General features: G+C 44.7%; 1 protein-coding gene across 1 annotated transcript in view; it reads right to left on the bottom strand.

The window, feature by feature from the left end:
• LOC131885873 (KH domain-containing, RNA-binding, signal transduction-associated protein 2-like) overlaps positions 1–18,691 on the bottom strand; it is a gene marked incomplete in the record, with an annotated part of 30,079 nt that extends 11,388 nt beyond the window's left edge. The window contains 1 exon segment of the mRNA XM_059234061.1: positions 17,439–18,691. Coding sequence (XP_059090044.1) covers positions 17,439–17,853 — 415 coding nt within the window.
• Positions 18,692–21,645: the final 2,954 nt, after the last annotated feature.

Genomic DNA, 21,645 nt, shown 5'->3' with positions numbered 1-21,645 from the left:
ATCGTTTAGCTCATCGGTATGCACCGCACTTCCTTCTTAACCCGCATATGAATGCACTCCCCTAACTAGTACGTAGCATTCACTTCCCGACGAGCGTCGCCGAAGGGGAGCTTTAATTGCTCTGCAAATGTCAAATTGCACTATAAGACTGCATCGGGGAAGAAGATCCTGATGATGATGATTGGTATTGGCGGCCTTGAGAATATGCGGACGAATAAGCCACCAGGACGATACGCCATATGATTGTGGCATTTGAGGTGAGAGGGCGTTTGACAAGCGTTTCAATGGAATTAGACTCACATTGACTGGATCGGCGGGATCGTTGCGAATTCCAAGCTATCGTAAATTGAGTTTAGAACCCGGCCATGGCTCGAGCTTGATCAAGGGAGGAAAGGTCATGCATCTCCTTTGTGTCCAGAAGCTATGCTATTGCAAGCAATTATGAACCTAGAAATCGAGTCAGACCAGTTAAATGTTGGCCAATAATATGGATCGGTCAAGTCTATTTACGCATACACCCAGCTCCTTTTTTTGAATTACCGTTTTTCTCTACTGCTTTGAAGCGATATTCCAAGATAAGGTTAAGATAACTTTGAAAGTGAAGTCGATGCTGTCAGCTCCTCTTTTAGATTACCACCGCCTTTCCTACTTTTCTGACGGGATATTCAAAGATAAGTGTAAGATACCTTTCATACCTAAGTCAATGCTGTCAGCTTCGACCAAATGTCTTACTTAAGCAATAAGAAGGATCAGTTGTAACAATAGTAATAACTATTACGATAGCAAAAGCCATTACACAGTGGATGAATATGGTGCTTGATCCGAAACGAATATAGCATGGTTGATATCAAAACGGCAGAGTGAAGCATATTTATGTACAAGATGCTACGGTTTTACCCAGCTTCATGGTATCACATTCTACGACAAAGTAAATGCACACGGTATGAATTTGTCGACTACCACGGAAAGATTGGTCCATTTCAAACACCACAAAATTCGTGGCAAAGCTTCCAATTGTGGCTTGGCGGTGAATAGCTTTACTCCGTGTACACGTGCCTGTGAGTGCGTAAATGATGCTGTACCCAAAAGTTGGATGCAAATGCCATTGCTTTTAGGGTGAGGCGAAGTGCAATTCTCTTATCTGCATATTTACCAAACCAGCTAAACATAATAGATCCATAGAACGAGAGCCGTAAATTCAAGGAACAAAAAGAAGACCCAGTCAGTGAGGCACGGTTCAACGGAACATAACCGTAAATATTCATGTTCCGCAATTTGTTGCTTGCTTGGCTCAAAAACCGCTGGTGGGAAAGTTTTCCATTGTTCCATTTTGAGACGGGTCCGTTCCATCTGGAGTTGGAGTGAGCGGTTAATCTTGTTCAAGGAGGGAATTACTACATTTGAAACGCTTCGAAGCAACAACTTTTCCAAAGAGAATCCTTCCCTCTTTGGGACGCTTGTGTGTGAGAATGGGCTCCTCCAACTTCCGACTTTACATCCAAATCATCGAGGAGATAGAGAGAGAAAGGAACGAGAGCGACTGCGGTCGGTGGGGGATTGTGAAAATGGAGCGAATATGTGGGATTTAAATTCCAAGTGAATGTGAGCCACTGGGGAAATATCCCCACATGAAAAGAGCCAAGCGGGTGCCCGCATGCGGCACAATGGCTCCAACGGCGATCAAAGTCCGTGGTGCACACGCGAGAGTCTCGCCCGGAAACCCCTTGAGAGAGGGACGGAGCTCACGGGAACACTGGGAACACATGTCACTGACGTTGGCTTCTCGAATCGACACTAGTTCTTTCCTTCACATCATCATCCTCTTTGTTAAGTGAAATAGTAGAATCCGAGGGAAACCAAATATACAGAGAAGATAAATGATTCCTCCGTCATCTTAAGAAGAATCGCTAGCCAAGCACAACCAAATGCGAGCCAAGATGCGTGAAAAGAGCCCTTTTTTCCCTCTGGTTTCTTCTGGTCGGGATTTCACTCGTTTACTCAATTTCACGGAACAATTCCTGGTTCTTCCAGTTCAAAAGGCACTCGTCATTAGGCTTCGATCTCGAACGTGAACACACAACAACAACTTCCAGAGATAACCCAACCCATCCCTAAGCTAGACAGGCCTGGCTAGCTCCATGGTTCGTTGGGTTTTCGGCCTTGAACGATCATTTTTCCATAACTCCAGATCTGACCGAAAAAAATAACAGACGGGCGGAGAAAACAGTGAAGAGCATTCTTAGAACCTAAACCCCAATCCTGTTACGTACGTGTACATTGTTTTCCGCTTCCAATTTGGAGAATGGACACCGAAAACTGGACGCTCTCGACGAACCCATGGGTGGATGGAAGCTAAAGGAAGGCAATGCCGAGATACGCGCACATGGCTTCAATTGTCATTTCAAAAAAAACTTTACCACGGGTCCAAAAAGACTGAAAAGCGCTGTAGAATCGCTATTAACCCCCTGGATATCAACACAAAAGATGACGCGACCAGAGTGTATTTTAACATTGTGTGTATTGCACTGCATGTAATCCCATCTCTCTCTTCTCTCTCTCTCTCTCTCTCTCTCTCTCTCTCTCTCTCTCTCTCTCTGTTTCTGTCGTTGTGGTTTGTTGTCCAGAGTGTCATCAGAGAGGAAGATAAGGCTTTGTCTTCATGCTTGCCTGGACATAAAATGGTCTCGAGAGGCATTGAAATGGGATTAGACATCTTGAAGTGTTTCCCGTAAGTGTGCTCCAGCCCCAGTAACTGAGAGACTGAGAGCATCACACCTAAGTAGAAAATTACACCTGGCATGGATGGTCTAGTTTTGTTGCTAATGGAGGAGAAGGAGGATGGCAGAAAAACCAACATCACCAGTCGAGACCGAAATTGTCAAAACTTGGCTCGGAGTTTCTGTTCAAGATGAGCGAGAGAAAGAGCGATGTTGTAAAAAAAGTAACTCGGAGAACCTCGAGGAAATGTGGACGTGTTCTCGTAGTACACGCTTGGGCATTCAGAACTCCTGCTCTGTGCCTCTGTAGGAAAAAAAGAGTTGGCTTGCATCATTACCTTGATCGTTCTAATCTCAAGTCCTACTTGAGAATCGTCATTCCTCATTGCCACTTCAAAGACGACATGTCGTTTGTGTCTTTTTGGCCCAACAGCTTCATGGCAACCCTGCACATCCACTACTACATAGACCACGTAGTGTGCGTACTACATACTACAAAGGATGGAAGAGTGTTCATGCTCTTCCCGGAAGAGGCAAAAAACTAACGGCTATTAGTACGGCATCCATTTTTCAGGGGAAAACAATGAGAAATGGCGAGCTAGCTCCCTGGTTTACGACTTGAGAACATTGCTCAGAGAAATGATTTGAAGGCTAGCAGTGTGGATTGCATTCACGAGATGAACAAGTAGAGTCCCCCGTAATGATTATCAACCCGAGGGTTCTTTAGTTTCGATGTGCCCATATTTCGCTCATTTTGACACATGCATCCTCGCATTCAGTGCCACTTCAATGAGATAGGCCGAACCATGTGAAGGCCGCCCGCCAACGAAACGACTCTCGATGGCACTTTGGTTAATTGTTTGATGGCATGGCAAAACGTCGGCTGAGCTTTTCTTTCGCTTTCGATTGAAGACGAGGGGCCTTTCATTCATTCCATGGGGGCGAATAATTAGCTTCTATAAACGATTTCAGTTGGGCTACCATGGTACAATGTCACCCGTGTAACTATGATTTACGGATAGGGTTACCACTTTATCCAAGTCTAACGAATTGTCCTTGACATGAAAGCCAGAGGTGCACGACGTAGCTTCAACCAACAAGCGGCGACCTACCTTCACTACATACAACGCAGAACTTCGAGCATGTGTGCTAAACTCCATCAACCCCATTCCAGCTAAGCGCTAAGCACGTGCGCTACTTTCATTTGATTCATGACAATGAGCAGAATCTTAGAGCAATTTCAGAGTTTTCTCAAAAAGAATGTGAAGGGGAGGGGAGGCATTTCGACTCATTTAGAAATGTGCATGAAGATATGTCTAAGAGGTTTTGTGTCCAATTGGGATTCATGGCATACCATTAGCTAAAGAGGAAAAACTTCGCCTCTTCTTTTATCACGAAAGAGGGAAAAACTCAACCTTCAAGTTGAAGGAAGAGGCTCTTCCTTCGCACCCGACATGTGAGCACAAGAATGATATGCCAAATAAGTCCAATGAGATGACCTAGCCAAATGGATGCACTAATACGTTTTCTAAGAGGAAGACGATCCAGGTTCTTTTTACCCACTTCAAGATCCCTGCGATAAATTGTAGCGCTTTTTTTCTAAAAGGACAAGCGCACCACACAATGATTGGAGATGAATGATAACCATCGCCTTTTCGAAGGTCATGATTCAAACCCCACAAACCATATTGTCTTGAGTGTCTGAGGAGGCTCATCTCACCAGCTCCTCAAGCAAGCCTTTGCCCTTTTACACGAACAATAAGCACGAGATCCGAATCAAAGACAAGCAGGGACGAGCAAATGTCAATCTTGCACCGAGGTTCTCTTACCTGGAAATGTTCAAAAAAAGAAAACTCATCCGGTGACACTATCAAAAGTAATTTCCTTTTTTCCGACATTGAACCTTTTGACGATTAGAATTGCTTCCACCTCCTCGAGAAAACATGACATATGTAAATTTGTGCTCGGGTATTGGGTTTCACTTTCAATATGTCAAAGAGCTTGTGAGGGTTGATACTGGGTGGGTTTTACTGAACCGATTCACGGTGGTCTGGATGGAGTCTCGGTTCTTCGATCCCATGAATCATTTCAAATTAATACCCCCACACACGACTCTCTTCTGAGGGAGGAGGATTTGAGCCCTCCAGGTTGTGATTTTCGGAGTCTGCCACATTGCCCAACCAAACATCTTTGTCGTCAGGATCATCTTTCTCGCCCGAGATTCCGTTCAAGATTTCCCATCACTCTCATGAAATGAGTTCTTCGTGAGCCGAGATTGCGCAAAAGAAGGCAGGAATCCTCTCTTGTCTGCATACAACTTGTAGTATGTGGAGTATTTTCGGATTTCAATTCGAGTAGATGGATGCATCCAGACCCAAATCTCGCGGGATGAGAACTCGGCAATGTCTCGCCCCTAGAGGTGCTGGATGCTGGATGCTTGATCTGGACGGAAGATGAAGAAGCAACCCCTTTTTCCTCGTCCAAGATCTGTCATGGATGGTTATGTGCGTGTGCTATGAAGGAGGGCTTGGAGAGCAATCGGATGTAAATCCCTCTCGTTTTGATTACAACGATGATGATGGTGATGATGACGACGATGACGCGAGAGAAGAAGTCTCACACCAAGGTTCTTTAGCAGCCAGATAATTTGTCTCTCAGCCAACATGGCAGGCTCATTTTTATCCCGATTTCAAAGCCAAGCGTTCGCAGTACGTACAGTCGTACACTTCATAAGCGGCATAACAACTGGAGTGTGGCACCAAGAAAGTGGCAAGACTCAATTTTGCATGGTAAAGTCAAGGTCGTGAGGATGAAATTACAGTACCCATCTCTTCAGAAATAGAGCTGGCACCCGAGTCAACCCCGACGTTTTGGCTCTTTGGCTCAAGGGTCGAAGAGACTCGTCAATTCTGAAAGGAATGATCGCTAATGAGTGCCCCTCTCGTTGTGCAAGGCAAAGGAGGAAAATCAATTCGACCTCCGGCCATCGTACACCAACCTAGACCTGGCGTTTGGAGGACCAATCAATATGGGCAGCAATGAAGATTCAGAAAATCGGCCAATTTCAAGGGTTGAGCGATGAAAGGGGCAAGGATGCATCGGAGGCCATGGCTCCGTAGGCGAGAGAGCATCCGTGTGATGTCATGGAGTTATTGGTGGAATTTTCACTCGATAGTCCATGAAACATTCTCTCAGAAGCCAACAGAGTGCCCAAGAGGGCTTTTAGTAGAGGACAAAAAGGGCTGCTCGGTTCGGGGCCCACACTGGCCACCATCCATGGTTGGTTTAAAATTCAGCTCGGGTCTCGCCATATGAGGATGGACCCACTCTAGCCGGGCGAGCAATTTGTTGACAATGGATTTTCGGGCTCAGTGTGCCCCAAAAATGAGGTCGCTCCACTTCGATCATGGTGAGATGATTAAAACCAGTGAGAGTAGATGAATGTCTGGTTGTTATGTTATTTCCCTAAGCCACAAGCTTTGCTTTGGCAATGCGAGTTATCATTACTCCTGAAGTGTAATTATGGCAACCCGAGTTATCATTATTCCTCAAGTGTAATTATGGCAGCTCGGGTGTAATCCTCCTATTCATCACCTCTCTCTCCTGGAACAAGACCATTCTATGGCATCTCCTCCTCTTTCTCCTCCTCCGTCATCAACGACAACCATTTCCTATTTTCTTTTCCTCGAAGGCTAGGCCATTGCCAAAGCTGCCCTCAGAAATAGTACGTGAAACTCGTATTGCGTTTTCCCTCTCAATCTCTGGGGAAGCCGAGGAGCTTCAATTTTGGGCAGTTGCATTCATTTTGGGGGGCCCCAATCTCATTGGGACAAGTGAGTGGAGAATGTCCGCGTATTTGTACAAAATATATGGTATCGGGTCATTTTAACGTTGGTCCCTCGTGTGTTCACCTCGTAACAGAATGGTGTGAACTAAGGTCAGGTCCCTTTTTGGACCGTGAAATGGACTTTGAAGAAAGAAAAAGCCGTGAACCTCTTGCTACCACTTGGTCGTGGCACGAATCCTCTCGACAGCGACAGGAAAGCACGTTGTATGAAGTCATTGACAAGCACAAGTCGACAAATTTCACTCGTTCGACAGTATAGAAAAGATTGGCGGCTAGATGACGTACTAATGTCGTCCCATTTCCGTGTTTGTGTGAAAATATATGAGCGCTCCTAGATGGTTGCCCTCGTATCTCTCGTGAGTATTGTGCCCCCCCCCCCGTTTATTTTTCCTCATTCTCGAACGAAGTGAGTGGGCTCTTTTATTTGGCTCAGAGGCCCCGGATAGTAAGTAGTAAGTACAAGTAACAATCTGGATAGTTGCTTGGAAACCCGTCCAAGGAGAGTCCTAGGACAAGAGTGAAGTACTCAAAAGAAGTGCTCAATGGCACTTTGCATTGAAAGAAAGCGGCGAAGAGGGAAGAATGGAAGGCAGGAATCTTCACTCTCGCATCTTGGAAAGGACTCGATGAAGGTAACGCGACTGTCGGAGAGAAAGAAGAGAGGATTGTATGACTTGACTAGGTAATTGGAACAGCACATCGTGGTTCATGTTCTACATCTGTGCCCAATAGGGAGGCCAAGATCCTTGAGTGCATGTGAAAGTATAAACGTCGTGCTCTTCTTTTCATTTTTGGGATCCCGAGGGACGGGACATACCCAGAAGGAGAACAACATGGCATATCACCACCATTTGGGCATCTTAGCCGACACCGTCAGATTTGCCTTTCATACGTACACTACGTACTACGTACACACTTTGTGTACAGAGGCGATAGATGATTGTATGCCTGTGGAGGAGGAGTACAAAAGCTCAGAGAGCAAGTCCATGTTCATATCCGTATCCGTAGAGACAGAGAGAGAGTGCACGAATTGTAGCGATGGTTGGGGTGTTGGCATCATGCAATTTCTACGAAAGCTTCACGCTTCCTCGGGCTAGTCTAAAATTCTCAGACATCCCCTCAATGAGCAAGCCTTTCAAGACGACAATTGCATATGCAATAAGCTCCCCTTGGATCTAGAGGCCCTCTCAATCGAGCATCTTATTCCGATGAGACTCCATTAACTTGCCCCTTTGAGGCTTATGCTCCATATGCAAATAGGAGATAAAGGAACAAGATGGAGCGAAGAGTATAAACAAAAGGGGACAAAGTGCTCCTCGATGCTTTCCCACAAGCAAATGATAATGAACTCGCATCCTTTGCCGAGGATCTCGAAAATGAAAGTAGAAATGAATGAGGTTTAGTAGATAAGCGGTGTTCTCGCTGTTTTTGTTGAGGCAGAATACCAACATGCTGTCACCATTGTCAGCGTGTCCAATGCGGAGATTGCTCCACTGGGGAGGAAGTAAGTAAATCCCCAAGACAAAACTACATTACGCTCTGTACAGTGGGCCCCTCCTACATATTACTCTGAGCATACGAGTAGAGTACATAGAAGGTTGGACTGATGACAAGGACAAAAGAGAATGACATGTCAGGACTCAATCTCTCCTTGATCCTAGTCGGTAACGCCCTCTCGGGACCTTCTTGGAAGCACTAAAAGGCGACCATAATTATGATGATGATGGTGGTGGTGGTGGTGCTGAGACTATAGTCGTTGCTCGCTCGACAAGGTAAATGATGATTACATTCATGCCGGAAGCGGCCTGGGATGCAGATTCATTAAGCGACAGGAATTGATTTCTCTTCATCTTGAAATTCTTCACACGAGCAACAACCATATGGCCATGATGAGTACTCGAGTGGTTTAAATGTGACGTACCTGAGTACGCGCTACGGCCAGGCAATGCTGAAGGGAAGAAGGGGAAGGGGGGGGGGCTATCATTGGTATGACGACCACGGACCGATATATTCTCACGTCACAATTTCCGATGTTCATTCAGCGTTAGATGAACGATGAAGCAGACCGCAAACACGATTCAAATGCCGTTTATATCCGAACAAAGCACAATATTGACAGAATGAGGATGGATTTATATTACTTTAGCAACAGAATTGGAAGAAAAGAGCACTCAAGAATATTGAAAATGCGCGCTACCCTACAGAACTCCTGTACCATCTAACCAACCAACCATCTATCCAACCAACCAACGACCAAAGGGGGAGTAGGCAGTGAAGGTGCATTCAAAATAAATTTCTTCCTCAGCCATGAGATAGATCGAAGCGATGAATACGTGGGAAGATGGTTCGGCATTCCGCTTGGATGGTTTTAAGTATTGTTAGGAGAAAAAGAGACTCCGCCGTGGTTGCCATGCTCTCCATATGCTATCAATACAATAAAACTCGCCATGGTTTCTAGCATGTGTGTGTATGCGTCGTTTAAGACCGGTTTCTCGACAATTTTTTTTCGAAAATGAGGCCATATCAGTGATGAAGGAAGCAATGTTCATTATCTGCATTTATTAGATGGCCAATCAATTTGGTAAACTGCGATTGGGCAAAGTGATGAGAACATTTTAGGGGCTCTTTTTGAGGTCCCATCATGTCATCATGGTTCGAGCTTGCGATGATTCCCCAATGCATTGTAATGAAGGATGTCTAAGAGGGTTGCCATTCGGTCCTTCGTACGGCCTTTCCATTTTGTCTTGGTTCAGGCCAAAGGAAAAGAATGTTGAGGATTCACTTTCCAAGACATCAAGGGAGGAGAGTGGGATGGGAGCGAGTCGAAATTCGATTTTCAATTCACCTCCCAATAGCCGAACAAAGGGACCTTTTTCCAAGTTTATGCACAAATAGACTTGCTTCGTCAAGTCAACATCAGGCGGCTCCCCTTTTTGAAGAACCAGCGGATCGCATTTGCATCGTTTTGAATATCAAAAGACGGCGACCCAGGAGGAAAATCGATGCCTCCAGGACCAATTGACAATGTGGAACTCAACTGACTTCACGAGCAAATCAAGTGACAACCTTCCACGCTTGGCCGTGTTTTGGCTCGAAACCCACTTGGACCCATGGCCTCCACACTCAAAAGAGGGAGAGCCATAAAACTCCAGCATCTTATGATTCCAATGACTGAAGTGTGAAATTGGATTACCGATGCTGTTGGAGCATATGGCCTTCCAAGGACACCCAGAAAAAAGGGGTTTCCAATCCTAACAAACTGGGTTCCGTTTTCACTCGAAGGAACAATCTAGCCTTCCCTAATCGAAGTGGAAAAATTAGGTGGCCCCCGCTCGGCATTCCAGATCACCTGATACTGGGATGAAAAAGATGTCGCTGTCAGATGCCTCGCGAATGATAAACTTCTTGTTTATTCCCACTTCTATCCTCCTGTCAAAAGAGGTTGCGAATGGAATGTGGGATTCATATTTGTCCGAGGACGGACAAAGTTACCCCATTAAGTCAAGGTGGGGTTCAAATTGTGGCACCCCTGAGACTTCAAATTATGCATGCGGTACTTCCTTTCGTTGCTTTGTCGAAGTATATGCTGTATTCCATAGACTCGTGAAGGTGCTCTTTGATGAACAAATGCAACGGGCATCCTTGGCAAATCAGATCACTATTTAGTTGATGGATCTCAAGTGCCTGGAGAACGAGAAAAGTTTTAATGGTCAGGCATTCCCAGCTTTTCAACTCCAAGGGGATTTAAATTGTTATTGTTTTTTCAATTGGTAACCGAAACGAGCTCACCGTGAGAGATGCATAAGATTTCCATGGCGACTGATCACTTCCCTCGTTGTCATGGTGAAAAATTGAGATCCTTGAAGGCTCTTCTTTTTTCGATTTAGTGGGCGTGTAATCCACATCCTTATTCAATGAGCTCTCATTTCATGGTTTTAATTGAGTCAGACTCGACATTAAAAGCAAATCCGAGAACTTCAAAGGGGATCACTTTCCAGAAGCGGTGGAAAGACTCTCGGGTAAAAAGTTGCCTTCAGCGTCAAACGAAACGGAAGACGACGTAGAAGAGGAATTAGAGTACTGTACTGTAGTATAGCATCAAGCAGCAATGAGCATACAACTGGTAGGGATGGTAGCAAGTCTTAAAGCGTGCGTGGCTCGAGTCCTACGAGGCTTTTCACCGCTGAGACCAGAGCTCAATTTTTTAAAGCGAAGTAGTGAAGTTTGAATCAGGAAAAGATCCAATGCTGCGGTCTTTTTTCCGCACAAAATTCATTTCCCTCTTTAAACGATTGATTTAGTACTCTGACTCGAGTCCTATGAGTCGTCCTCTTTCTAAATCAATAAATACTAAGCAATGACCTTCCAAAGTAGTGTATCACAAAAAACGATAAATTTCTATGTCTACGCATTAAAAACCAGAGAGTTCAAACCTTTTAGTTCGTTGTTGTGTCAAGAAAGCAAAATTCAATGAAGAATAAGTCTGTCACGCATGAGAAAAACTCAAAATGCAAGAAATATTGACTTTTCACCATAAGGACCATTTTTTTCGGGATGTGGGAGTAACATGAGTTTTTCAGCATCTCAGAAAAAAATCGAAATAGCTCGGGTCTGACGAGTCAGTTCTGAGAATGGTTACAACCCTAACAACAGGTACGGCAGCACTGGAAGAAGGAAGGAGTATGAGAGCCAGGAGATGGGCAAGAGATGCGTTATATATGGCTCACTCAACGAGCCCTTTTTACCCTCATTCTAGTATGTACGGCAAATTTCGAAAGGCTTGAAAAGAGGTGAGTCGTTCTCTCTCCACTCTTCCTCTCACTTTGCTTAGTTTCGTATGATTTTGTGCGGAAATGCAAGAGAATAGAACGAGCCTTGAAAGGCGCGGCTCTTTCGTTACTATCGTTCGTCATTGAAATGATCAAAAGTGGAAAGAGCTTTTCGGCGAATTTCTTCAAAAAAAGTACCAGTCTAACAAGTGCCCTCTTGGAATGTAAACACCAAATTCATTAATAAGAGAGTGTATATGGGCGAAGGCCGACCAAGGTTGGGAGGGGAACAAAGGACTGCAGCAAATGTTGGACCATCTAAACTTGGGACCCTTCAAGTCCGACATGCAATGCACAATCATGACATCCTCTGACATTCTTGTCCTCAAAGTTGCGATACTCAAAAGCCTCGATTCGTCGTTTGTATTCTTTTCGTCGGAATCCAGTAGCGAAATGTGAACGAGAGGAGCACTTAATTTGCCAGAGGGCGAAACAAAAGTGACAGAGAATTGATGAAATGTGGCTGCTGTTGGCTTTTGCAAGTCCTCTCAAAATCTGAATTGTCAGCGGTGGAAACGGTCAAACCCTCAAAGGAAGCTTGTCGTCCATCATATCATGCGGACAATCTGCATCAAGCCGACTGACAACATTTGGTGGAGGAGCTTGGTCTCGACATGAAATGCGAAAACATTACATTTGCCATTTTCCACCAACTCATTGGACCCCACTGACTCTGCAATGTTGTTCAAGTTGATCTTGCTTTACATGGATAGCTTTGAATGGTGTCGTTTCGGGTTCGTTCCGTCACTTTTCGCCGAAAACAATTGACAGCTTCATGGTGACAAGCATCACCAGCAAATTGGAACTTCATCGCATCCCTTGAATGTCATTTGCCTCGTTGGAGCAAGCAGGCCCGTAGGCGGGTGTTCTGAGGCGTGACATTGGGCCAGAAATTTGATGCCGTGTCAAATCAAAAGCGAAAGCGTTCGACATAAGGGACGAGTCTGCCCCCTTCTATATTTCGTATAAACATGGGTCGTTCGTTTCATTTGGCCAAGGTGAACTCATTAGGATTGAGCTTTGTGAGCCATTCACTCTCGTTTTTATCGCTCTCTTTTTCCGACTGTCACTTGTCTTGGCCTTGGTTCCAAATCGTCCCTGGCCAGGGTCCAATGTGGAGGTTTCCATTTTCATCTTGATATTGATACACGAGCTCAAGGAGAGACAAATAATCGGGCGTGACGTTGCCAATGCAAACGTGGATTGGGTAGCTCAAAAGAATATCAATGAAATCAGGTCATTGTAGGGAATTGGGATCAGGAAAATGAGAAGGGGGGGGGGGCAGGGGAATGGAGACACAGAGAGTCAAAACATTCCTCACGAAGGTAATTCTCAGCTCTTGTTTGATCTCCTCCCATTATCCATGGGTGTGAATGATCAGGGGGAATTTGCATGGTCATTAAAGCTCTTTCCATTCTGAATGGAATCCCAAGTTCTTTGAGTTGTGAACATGTTCCATCCTGGCAAACGAGGCATTTGTTTCGTTTCAACAATGTCAAAATTACTTCACCTTCAGAGCAGCACCTTCGTTTCTCGTCCTGCCACAACGCCTTCAGGAGGCATGTCTCCGTTAGTTCGTGACATACACGTGTATCAAGTTCCTGAGGAGTTGCACTACTAATAAAGCTAACCTTTGTTTAAAGTCAAAATTTCCCTGCTTCTGTCTGTCAAGCCAACGACAATTGAAACTGGAAGAAAGAGCCTAGCGAAGAGCCAAAATCGTGTTGTGCGGTAATTGAAGATCTCAACTCTTTCCCTCCTTACCTTCTCTTGGCCAAGTGCGCGTGTTCTTGAGACGTACTCGTAAACACAAAACAGGGCTTGACTCTCCGACCTGTCGTTCGTTTCGTTTTGAGGCCATTACTCATCGCCTCATCCAATCACCTAACGGCCCAAGTTTGAGTGTCCAAATCATTATTAATAGCTCAGTTTCTCCTCCTGGCTACATTTTTAAGAAGGACATTTGGACATTACAAAACGTAAGCTGAGGAGGGGAGAGCTCACAGGTGTGCGTTCTTTCTATATTCAGGTCATTCAGTCTTGCCTCCTCTTCATTCTCTTGAGGCACATCTGTTTCACATTTTCAACGAGATGCCAACACCGAGAGATGAGCCCGAGATTGAACATGAAGACGGCATATAGTACCTATTGTAGGGAGCGAGAGGAGGCAAGGCCAATCCAATGAGTCAAGATTCCGCCTAAATTAGTGCCAATTGATGGATCCCGCTGGAGGAGTCGAAAATCCTCTGGTATCATGTCAAACAACTCGTTAATGAACTTGCTAAGACGGAACTCTTGGCCGAGAAGATTTGCCAAGGCAGTTCATTAAAGTGGCATGCCTGAGATTCTTGGAATTCCGCCTTGTTTGCTTCAAATGTGCGATATTCAAAACTTTCCATCATTGAAGCAAAGCGGGCTGTATTTTTTTTCTGGCGATAAAAGCCTGTCATCAATTTTCAAGAAGCTAATCGTTGAAGCCAGAGCGGAATTGTTCGGGATTTACAAGTCTGGCTGACTTTTTACTTGGCAAAACGAAAGGCTGAAGGAAAAAAGCGGGAGAATGAGGAGACATCCCAAGTCAAATAAAACTCCTTGTTCTGGAAGTACGAGCTAAATATGCTGCTAGCTCGCACTTGGCCCACTGTCTTCTCCAAAATTTGCACGCTCAGAGACTTTCTCACACATTTCATTAATCTACATCACACATCGCATCTGAACAGGGGGGAAAACCGAGCTCTTTTTTGTGGGGGTTCTCACCTAATTCCGACCAGAAGCATTCTGTTGTGTGTGTTTATGTACGTACGAGTACGTGGTAGTACTAGTAGCACTCAGTATTATACGTACAAAGCTGGCGCATCCGGAGGATTAAGACGACCTTTTTGTCGTGACCCGAAATTCAAAATTCATGTTACCGCACTCTCAGGCGTTGATTTCGGGAACAAAAAAAGCTCCGAGACTTCTTTCTCAAATGTGCATGCATCTACTATCTATATGCAAAAAATGGGGATACGAGGGAAATTGTACGTCAAGTTGAACACGTGAAATGAAATCTCGATGCATCATATCCTGGCCCAACGGAACGACCACCTGGAACCGCATTCAGGGTTGCCGTTCACAGAAAGGCGAGTGCATGGATTGTTGCCGTTTCGTGGGGATTTAATCAGAAAATGTCCAATGTCATGTCATCATCGCCTTCCTTCTGGGAAGCTCGTTAAATCCTCGGGTAATCAAGAGCTTGGAACTAAACAAGGCAAGGGATGACGACGAGTTTTTGGGTGGCGACACTGCCCGGAGATCCCATCAATTTCCCGGGAAACTCCGAAATCTTGCCCAACAAAAACGCTCGGCCTCGTCGTTTTCTTTTTTTGGTAAATGTGTCAACCCATGATTTACGAAACACATCCATGATCGCTTAAAGAGGAGGGGGACTCGGCCAACACCGACGTCGCAGGCCAATGTACAAAGCCAATTCCAGGAGAAAATAGGAGGACTGAAAACGTCAAAATTTGCCAGAAAATAAAAATGCACGAACAACAACAGATGTCGACTCACGAGAAAAGGGCAATTATAGTTCATTTCCAAGAGTTCTACATACATACATACGTCGTACATACACACATACGTACGTACATATATACAATGTACGCGTACGTAGATTGCAGCATCAACAGCATCAGCAACTCTCTCCTTCCTCCCTTTATCCTTCGCTTTTTCTATGTAGAAAAAACGTGAAGATTTCATTTCATGTTTGCCAAATGAATCTTGGGAATTGTCTTCTTCCCAGAGCGGCGAATTGGAGACCAGATTCTAGTGCTGCGTAATCGCGTAATCTTTTTGCCCTTAAAGAACGTATCCCACCCTTCGGATCTTGCATCTTAACATTTCCCCACCAACCAAGCAAGTCTTAGTAAGTAAACCGTGCGCAATCAAGAAATGGAGCCGCTTGTTAGGGCTTGTCTGACGTGAACAAACAGGATAGCTCTCTCATGCCTTTGTTGGGCCTAAGTGGGCATATAAGTGTACAATAGGGAAACATAGATGAAAGTTAATGTATGCGAGCGTGGTGTGCCACAACTACTTTTTCATTCAGAGGGCATACTATACCGAGAGGAAGAAAGAGCAGAGATTAGACATCCATTAGAGCTTAGAACGGTGGAGAGACAGGAGAAGGCCGAGCCAACCGTCAAACCAATCCTCTTCAACGTGTGCCAATGATGCCAACAATAAATGGCCAAAGGGATCTCAGATGGTCATTGATAAACAGAAGCCTCCAAGACAGCCAGGAAACGAGTTGCTCGACGGCTCTACTACAAGATGTTCCACGGAACAAACAAGGAGCATGTTCTCGTTTGTCTTGGATGGTACAATAGAAAAACGAAGGATTCCCTTTGGCGATGGTCAATGCTCGAGACGTAGTACAGTAGTACAGTCTGTAGGTACAATAGTAGAAAGAAACAAGAATACAGCCTTGCCATTTGCTTTTGGGGAATCTTTTCACAAGTTATATTATCCCTCCCATGGACTGACTTTCCATATCCAAATGAAGATCCAAAGTCTGAAGGCGTCTTAATGATGGTTGGGATGTATGTTTGTCTTCTTTCTCCCTCTCTCCCTAAACGTTTTTAAGTATTCGTGCCCTAGAGTCTTCAACTTGGTCTTCTGACAGTCTTTGGGAACGACTTAAGCACGAACTGCCAGAAGCTGGAGAAATTTTAATTGAAAAGATAATCTCCCAACTTCCCGAGGCATTGTCGGTCGTATTACACAACTCCAGGTCTTTGGGGACCACAGGACGTGGACCCAAATAAGAGAGATAGTTGCCACCAAATTAGGTGAAAGTCGCCTTCCATTTGTGTTGCCTCAATCAACGGAATCCGGATTTCTGTACTTGTCCTCATGGTAAACATAAATCTGTCTGAGCCCTTTAACTATGTTTCGTATCAGTAATCTACAGATTGCAGGCCTTCGAGGTCTTTCGCTATTCATCTTACGAAGTGAGAGGAATTCCCTTAGAAAACCGAGTGTCCATAGCGTAGCGTTTAATGGCCTTAATCGTTGCATTTGATCTCCATGCTCGTTCTCTTGCAGCGTCCGATGGACGAGTCCAAAAAGAATGGTTAAGGCATTCCACCCAAGGGTCTTGAGTAGTCTTGAGGTCTCTGTGTGTACGAGAGACACTCTTGATGGCGATCACGAGCACCAGGCTTACTGGGATCTAGTCTCCAAAGGCTCCACTACAATGGTTCCAACTTCCAAACACCTTGGGATACCATCAATCCTGCTCGACTCATATCTTCCCTACATCAGCACATTATTCATTATCCTGTCTAAAATTGCTCAGTCAAGCTCACTGGTCCCCAAGACACAACGATGAAGAGCCAAGAGAAAAGATCATCTTTGGAAATTTCAGGAAAAAAGGTCAAGGCAGATCAAATGCTCACACAAGCTTAACTATCGGGATTTGTGCTGGAGCAGGTACAAACGGTGAATTGCAGATCTTCTTGATCTGCTAGAGACAACAAGACCCAATAATTGTGAGATGTCGTGGCCTAACCGAATAAGTCGTCTCAAATAGCTCCTGTAACCTTGAACTCGATCTTGTGACACAAATCAAACCGAAAATATGTGTCACCGCAATGATGACTGTACGTACATATTGTGTCTAGTTCGTTTAGCTTTCTCCGACGAAAAGTCGTCCGTTCAACCCATTCACAGTTTAAGTTCGTAAAACCGGATCACTTTCCCAAATCAAGAAAGTACAGAGTCGAAATGGAATCGCGGGGAAATCACAACTGAAGGGAAGGACGAATTCTCTTAGGGGGATTGTCCGATAACTGGGCGGTCAGTGCTAAAAACATTCATTCATGTGTGCGATGTTGTTCCCATTGTCAATGTTGTTGTTCTCCGAAAGCGTTTAGAGTGAAAGCCAAACAATTAGCCTCACCGCAAAACTAGGAGCACTTCAATGCGGAACAGCATTCCTGAGGAACATTCTCCCCCCCCCCTTTCGTCGTTCGAGTGGAAATAATCGAGAGCACTCCTTACCTTGATCGAGGAGCTTTAAGACATGATGCTTGAATTCACTTCCACAGGCCTCCATGGAGTCCTTCTCCGCTTGGAGCTCTTTGATGTACTTCTCGTCATCCGCCAGAGTTTGTGGCTCATTCCCGGCCGACATGGCTGGACTGGACGAAGAGGCTGAGCGGGACGGACTGGGACGCTCGATCACTTGACTGGCCGAACTGACCACACAATTGGATCCGGGTTGGTCGAGACCCGTGGGTCCCGGATTCTGTTGCTGGACCATGGTGTTCATGTTGGACATTGGGGCTTGTTGTTGTGGCATCATCAAAGCCTGATGGCTGAACAATGCACCTGGGTTGTTCACGTAACTGGCCGTCGAGAATTGGGGAGTCAAGGCTGTAATCGGCACGTAGCCTCCGGGCACGGCAGTCATCATCGTTTATTATGGGGAAAGGGTATCTGTTGATGGGTACGAACAAGACTGAAAGACCTCTGTGCTCTCAGCAGCGTTCAAATGTGTTCCAGATCAGCCATGTCTTCAACGTTTGTCTTCTTATTCCGTCGACGTCCTCGATTGTTTGGGGGCGAGGAAAGCAAGTTGTTCTATAAAGCATATAAGATGCACATATGGCCAGAGGAACTCATGTGGATATGGAGGACGACACTGGGAAGAGCTGAAATCGCTTCGGGGAATAGTGTCGACTTAGTTTGACGTTAGACCGAATGGATGCTTGGCCTTGTCTATCTTTCTGATAGGAAATGACACTGAACAATGTCTCCTACCACCTGAGAACACCGACCGACAGGACGAAAATGAGGAACCTCGACAATCACAGAGAATGATGAGTTGTGTTCCAGAAATGCTCTCCGCAATATTTTCCTTTCGTGAACCGGGAGCCAAACAGAATGCACCACTGCCTGATCCCACAGAATCAGAACGGAGCACGGCCAATTTTGGCTGCTTTCAAGGAAGAATGTAATCCGTCTTCCGAGAGGTCCCAAGGTACCAATTGCTACAGTGGACAGTGTGGACAGTACAGGACAGTGTTTCGTCGAAAGACCGGAAAAAAGGCCGATGGCAATCCCAGCTTGGATTCTGATAGGTCTTGTCGTTGAAATGATTTGCACAAGTTGAGCCTCAAAATCCAATTAACGAGGAGAAAAACTAACACCAATTACACGTTTCCATGGAACACGACAACTCGAGATCACCATCGATATGATCTGATCCACCAGGAGTCACACCATGAACTGAGCCTCCACCTTTCCAGAAGATCGTGAGGACCGAGGATCCGAGAGCGTCCGAGATTATTAAGGATCTCCCTCCTCTCTTCGTCGCCGCTACGAGAAACGCCGCTCGCGGCGCTCGAGGCCACCGAGGCCCACCACTCTCCGTTCGCGCACAGGGTGACTATAGTCGAGGCAATCAAGTCACATTAATCTATTGGTAGTTTTGAAGATGTATCCCAAATGGTCATTTCATATTTGGTAAACATTCGCCAGTAAATCAGTGGCACCAGACTGTGTTTTTTTGTAGAATAGAAACACTGGCCTGATTCGTGGTATTGTTTCGTAACGCACGAATAAATGTACAAAGCCAGTTTGTTTCCGATCGTTACGGTCGCCCTGATGTGGGACTTGCAGCGCTTGCCTTGGCCGTAGTGCGCTTCGAATCGCTTTTAAAAGGAAGCTAATGTGATTTCCCTAACCAGCGACTTGTCCAACGGTACCATCATTGCGCTCTTTCCGTCCGTCCGTCCATCCATCCATTCAACCATCCAGCTATCATCACTTTAACCTGGTTCTAGGACCCTCTCCTTCACTTAAAACCCACCTTCATTGTATTTTTTTGACTAAATAAACGGAGGCATACTTACCTTGTCTTTTTCGGCGGTAACACCCACAGAAGAACAGTCTGAGCTGGGTCCACCGGCGATCCTCAGCATTTTCCCTTTGAAGGCAAACGGTACAGGGGGAAAATTTGCATAGGCGGGAAAGTGGGCACGACGTGGTCTGTCAAAATGAGCTGCCAAAGAGAACACACTCATTCACCTTTCAAATTGAAGTAGCAACAACAAGATATACTAAAGTATGCAACATACGTAAGTGATGCGGCCTCATGATGAGTTTTGAGGGAGGGGAGGGGAATTCGCCCTCGTCTGCTCCTGTATTGAGTTCGTTGTTGCACGGAAAAGGTCGGATCGTTTCGAAAGCACACTACCTAGCGGACGAATTTTAACACGATTAAGCCGCATTTTGCGTTCTTGGGTGCACCGTTTAGAATGGAACAATTATAATAGAATTTATCCAACATGCTTTTACAAATATCTAACTTGCAGAGGGTTAACGAGGTCCTTGCTGAACGACAAAGTCCAAGGGTTTAATAAAATTTCCTGTTTCAAAGGGAAGCGGAAAAGAAATCCCGAGTTATTATAGTAGTAGAAAGGAGCGACTTGACGCTTACCTATTTGTCCCTTGGCAAGAGCGCCTCAAATCAAGGTCAAGGAAATCTTGCAGCCCTAAAAGTGCTTACAATCCCCAGGTTGATGCATGACTCCTTTTATGAGCTCATTGACATTTACCGTAATCCTCACAATTTTTTGAACCTCGATTTTAAACAAGTCAACGGGAGCAATGGTAAGGGTGATTCTGGGGCAATGATTTGTTACGGAATCCTTTGTGAGAATGTTGTTTCATACAATCAATTACTGTAACATTTTCACGATGAAAAGGCGTTATCCTGAGCCTGAACAAGATCCCCAAATATACTTAGAAAGTAGGTCATCAAACTGGCACTTTCAAAAACCACAAGCAACTATCATATTTTTAGCTCCACCACATAATATCAAGGACTTATGCAAGGATTGGGATTGAAGTTTCCATACTTATTTGCACTTAGCTTATGTAAACGATCTACATTTAGCGAAGGCCTAATATTGAGATATAAATCTGGAAGGCTTTGATTTGTGTCCGAGTCTTGCCAAGGGTCCAAGTCCACTTCACAAGGTGTCCATATTTACCCAAGGCTATTTTACGGATCCAGGTCGTGACTTTTGAAGGACCCAATGCGGACGGAGTGATTGGTAAGAAGTCTTCCTTTCGAGTAAAAACAACAGGGATATATAGTATACAACAGTACCTGAAAATGCGGTTTTATACTCGAACTTCGAGAAAGTCGAATAGGTGGATCGAGTTGGAAGTTTGAATTGTTGCTCAACTTAGGGTTTGAAAGAATTATGCAATATTTCCAAGGCTTCAAGCCATGGTTCATTTCAATGCCCGTGTTTTCATTATGACTTAATATCCAATATGGGTTATGAACATTTAGAAAATATAGGGTTCATAAACATTGGATATACCCACTGCCCTAGCTGCTGTTTTCCTTTATAGCTTGTCTACTTGCACTTGTGAGCACAATGGGAGTGGCTGTAATTGTTTTATTAGAATTCAATTGTGTACCTTTCAATACGTCAACAATACCATTGCAGTTTTCCATCATAAATAGTTTTCGATTTCACGCTCACCTTCAAAATAGTAGAAAGAGGTCCAAGAACTTAAAATATTTGACCTGTTTCTCTACAGCAATGCAAGAAAAATATCAGTAGTCTATAAAAAGCTTCAGAAGTATTTTAGCAGGAAACCAAAAACATATGATGATGATGATGGTGATTTAATTGGGGGGCTCGTTAAAGACTTACAAATAAATATGGGTATTAGCAAAATAAGAAAAAAACCGGAAGAGGTTATCACCAGTTCTTACCATAAGCCATTGGGCTTGTTTTCAGGGATGACCTTTTCTAGCAACTTGGGCGCGGTACCCACCAACCTTTGGCTTTGGTCCTTCCCGATCATCCTGCTATATATCAAAAACGAAACAAAACCAAGCACAAAATCGGTGACCCAAACGTGGGACAACGGAGTTATGTACACAACTTAAGTTTGAGAGGTTTGGAGAAAAATCTCCAATCGTCTGCGCTTAAGAGCAAATTCGAAACGATCGCACTCTCGTGGTGAAAGAGCTCTTTCTTGGAGCTTCACCATTTGAAACCACCCTATCAAGTACAACAAACAATTGCATAATAAGAACATGACTTATCTTTACATTGCATACACAATACTAATGTGAAGTTAGACGCAGTTATCACTTGATTTCCAGTGTATGTATGTATGTATGTATGTATGTATGTATGTATGTATGTATGTATGTATGTATGTATGTATGTATGTA

This window comes from Tigriopus californicus, chromosome 8 (genome assembly GCF_007210705.1).
Source record: "Tigriopus californicus strain San Diego chromosome 8, Tcal_SD_v2.1, whole genome shotgun sequence".
Classification (NCBI taxonomy): Eukaryota; Metazoa; Arthropoda; class Copepoda; order Harpacticoida; family Harpacticidae; genus Tigriopus; species Tigriopus californicus.
The sequence above is the reverse complement of the archived record's forward strand: the minus strand, read 5'-3'. Positions and strand labels throughout refer to the sequence as shown.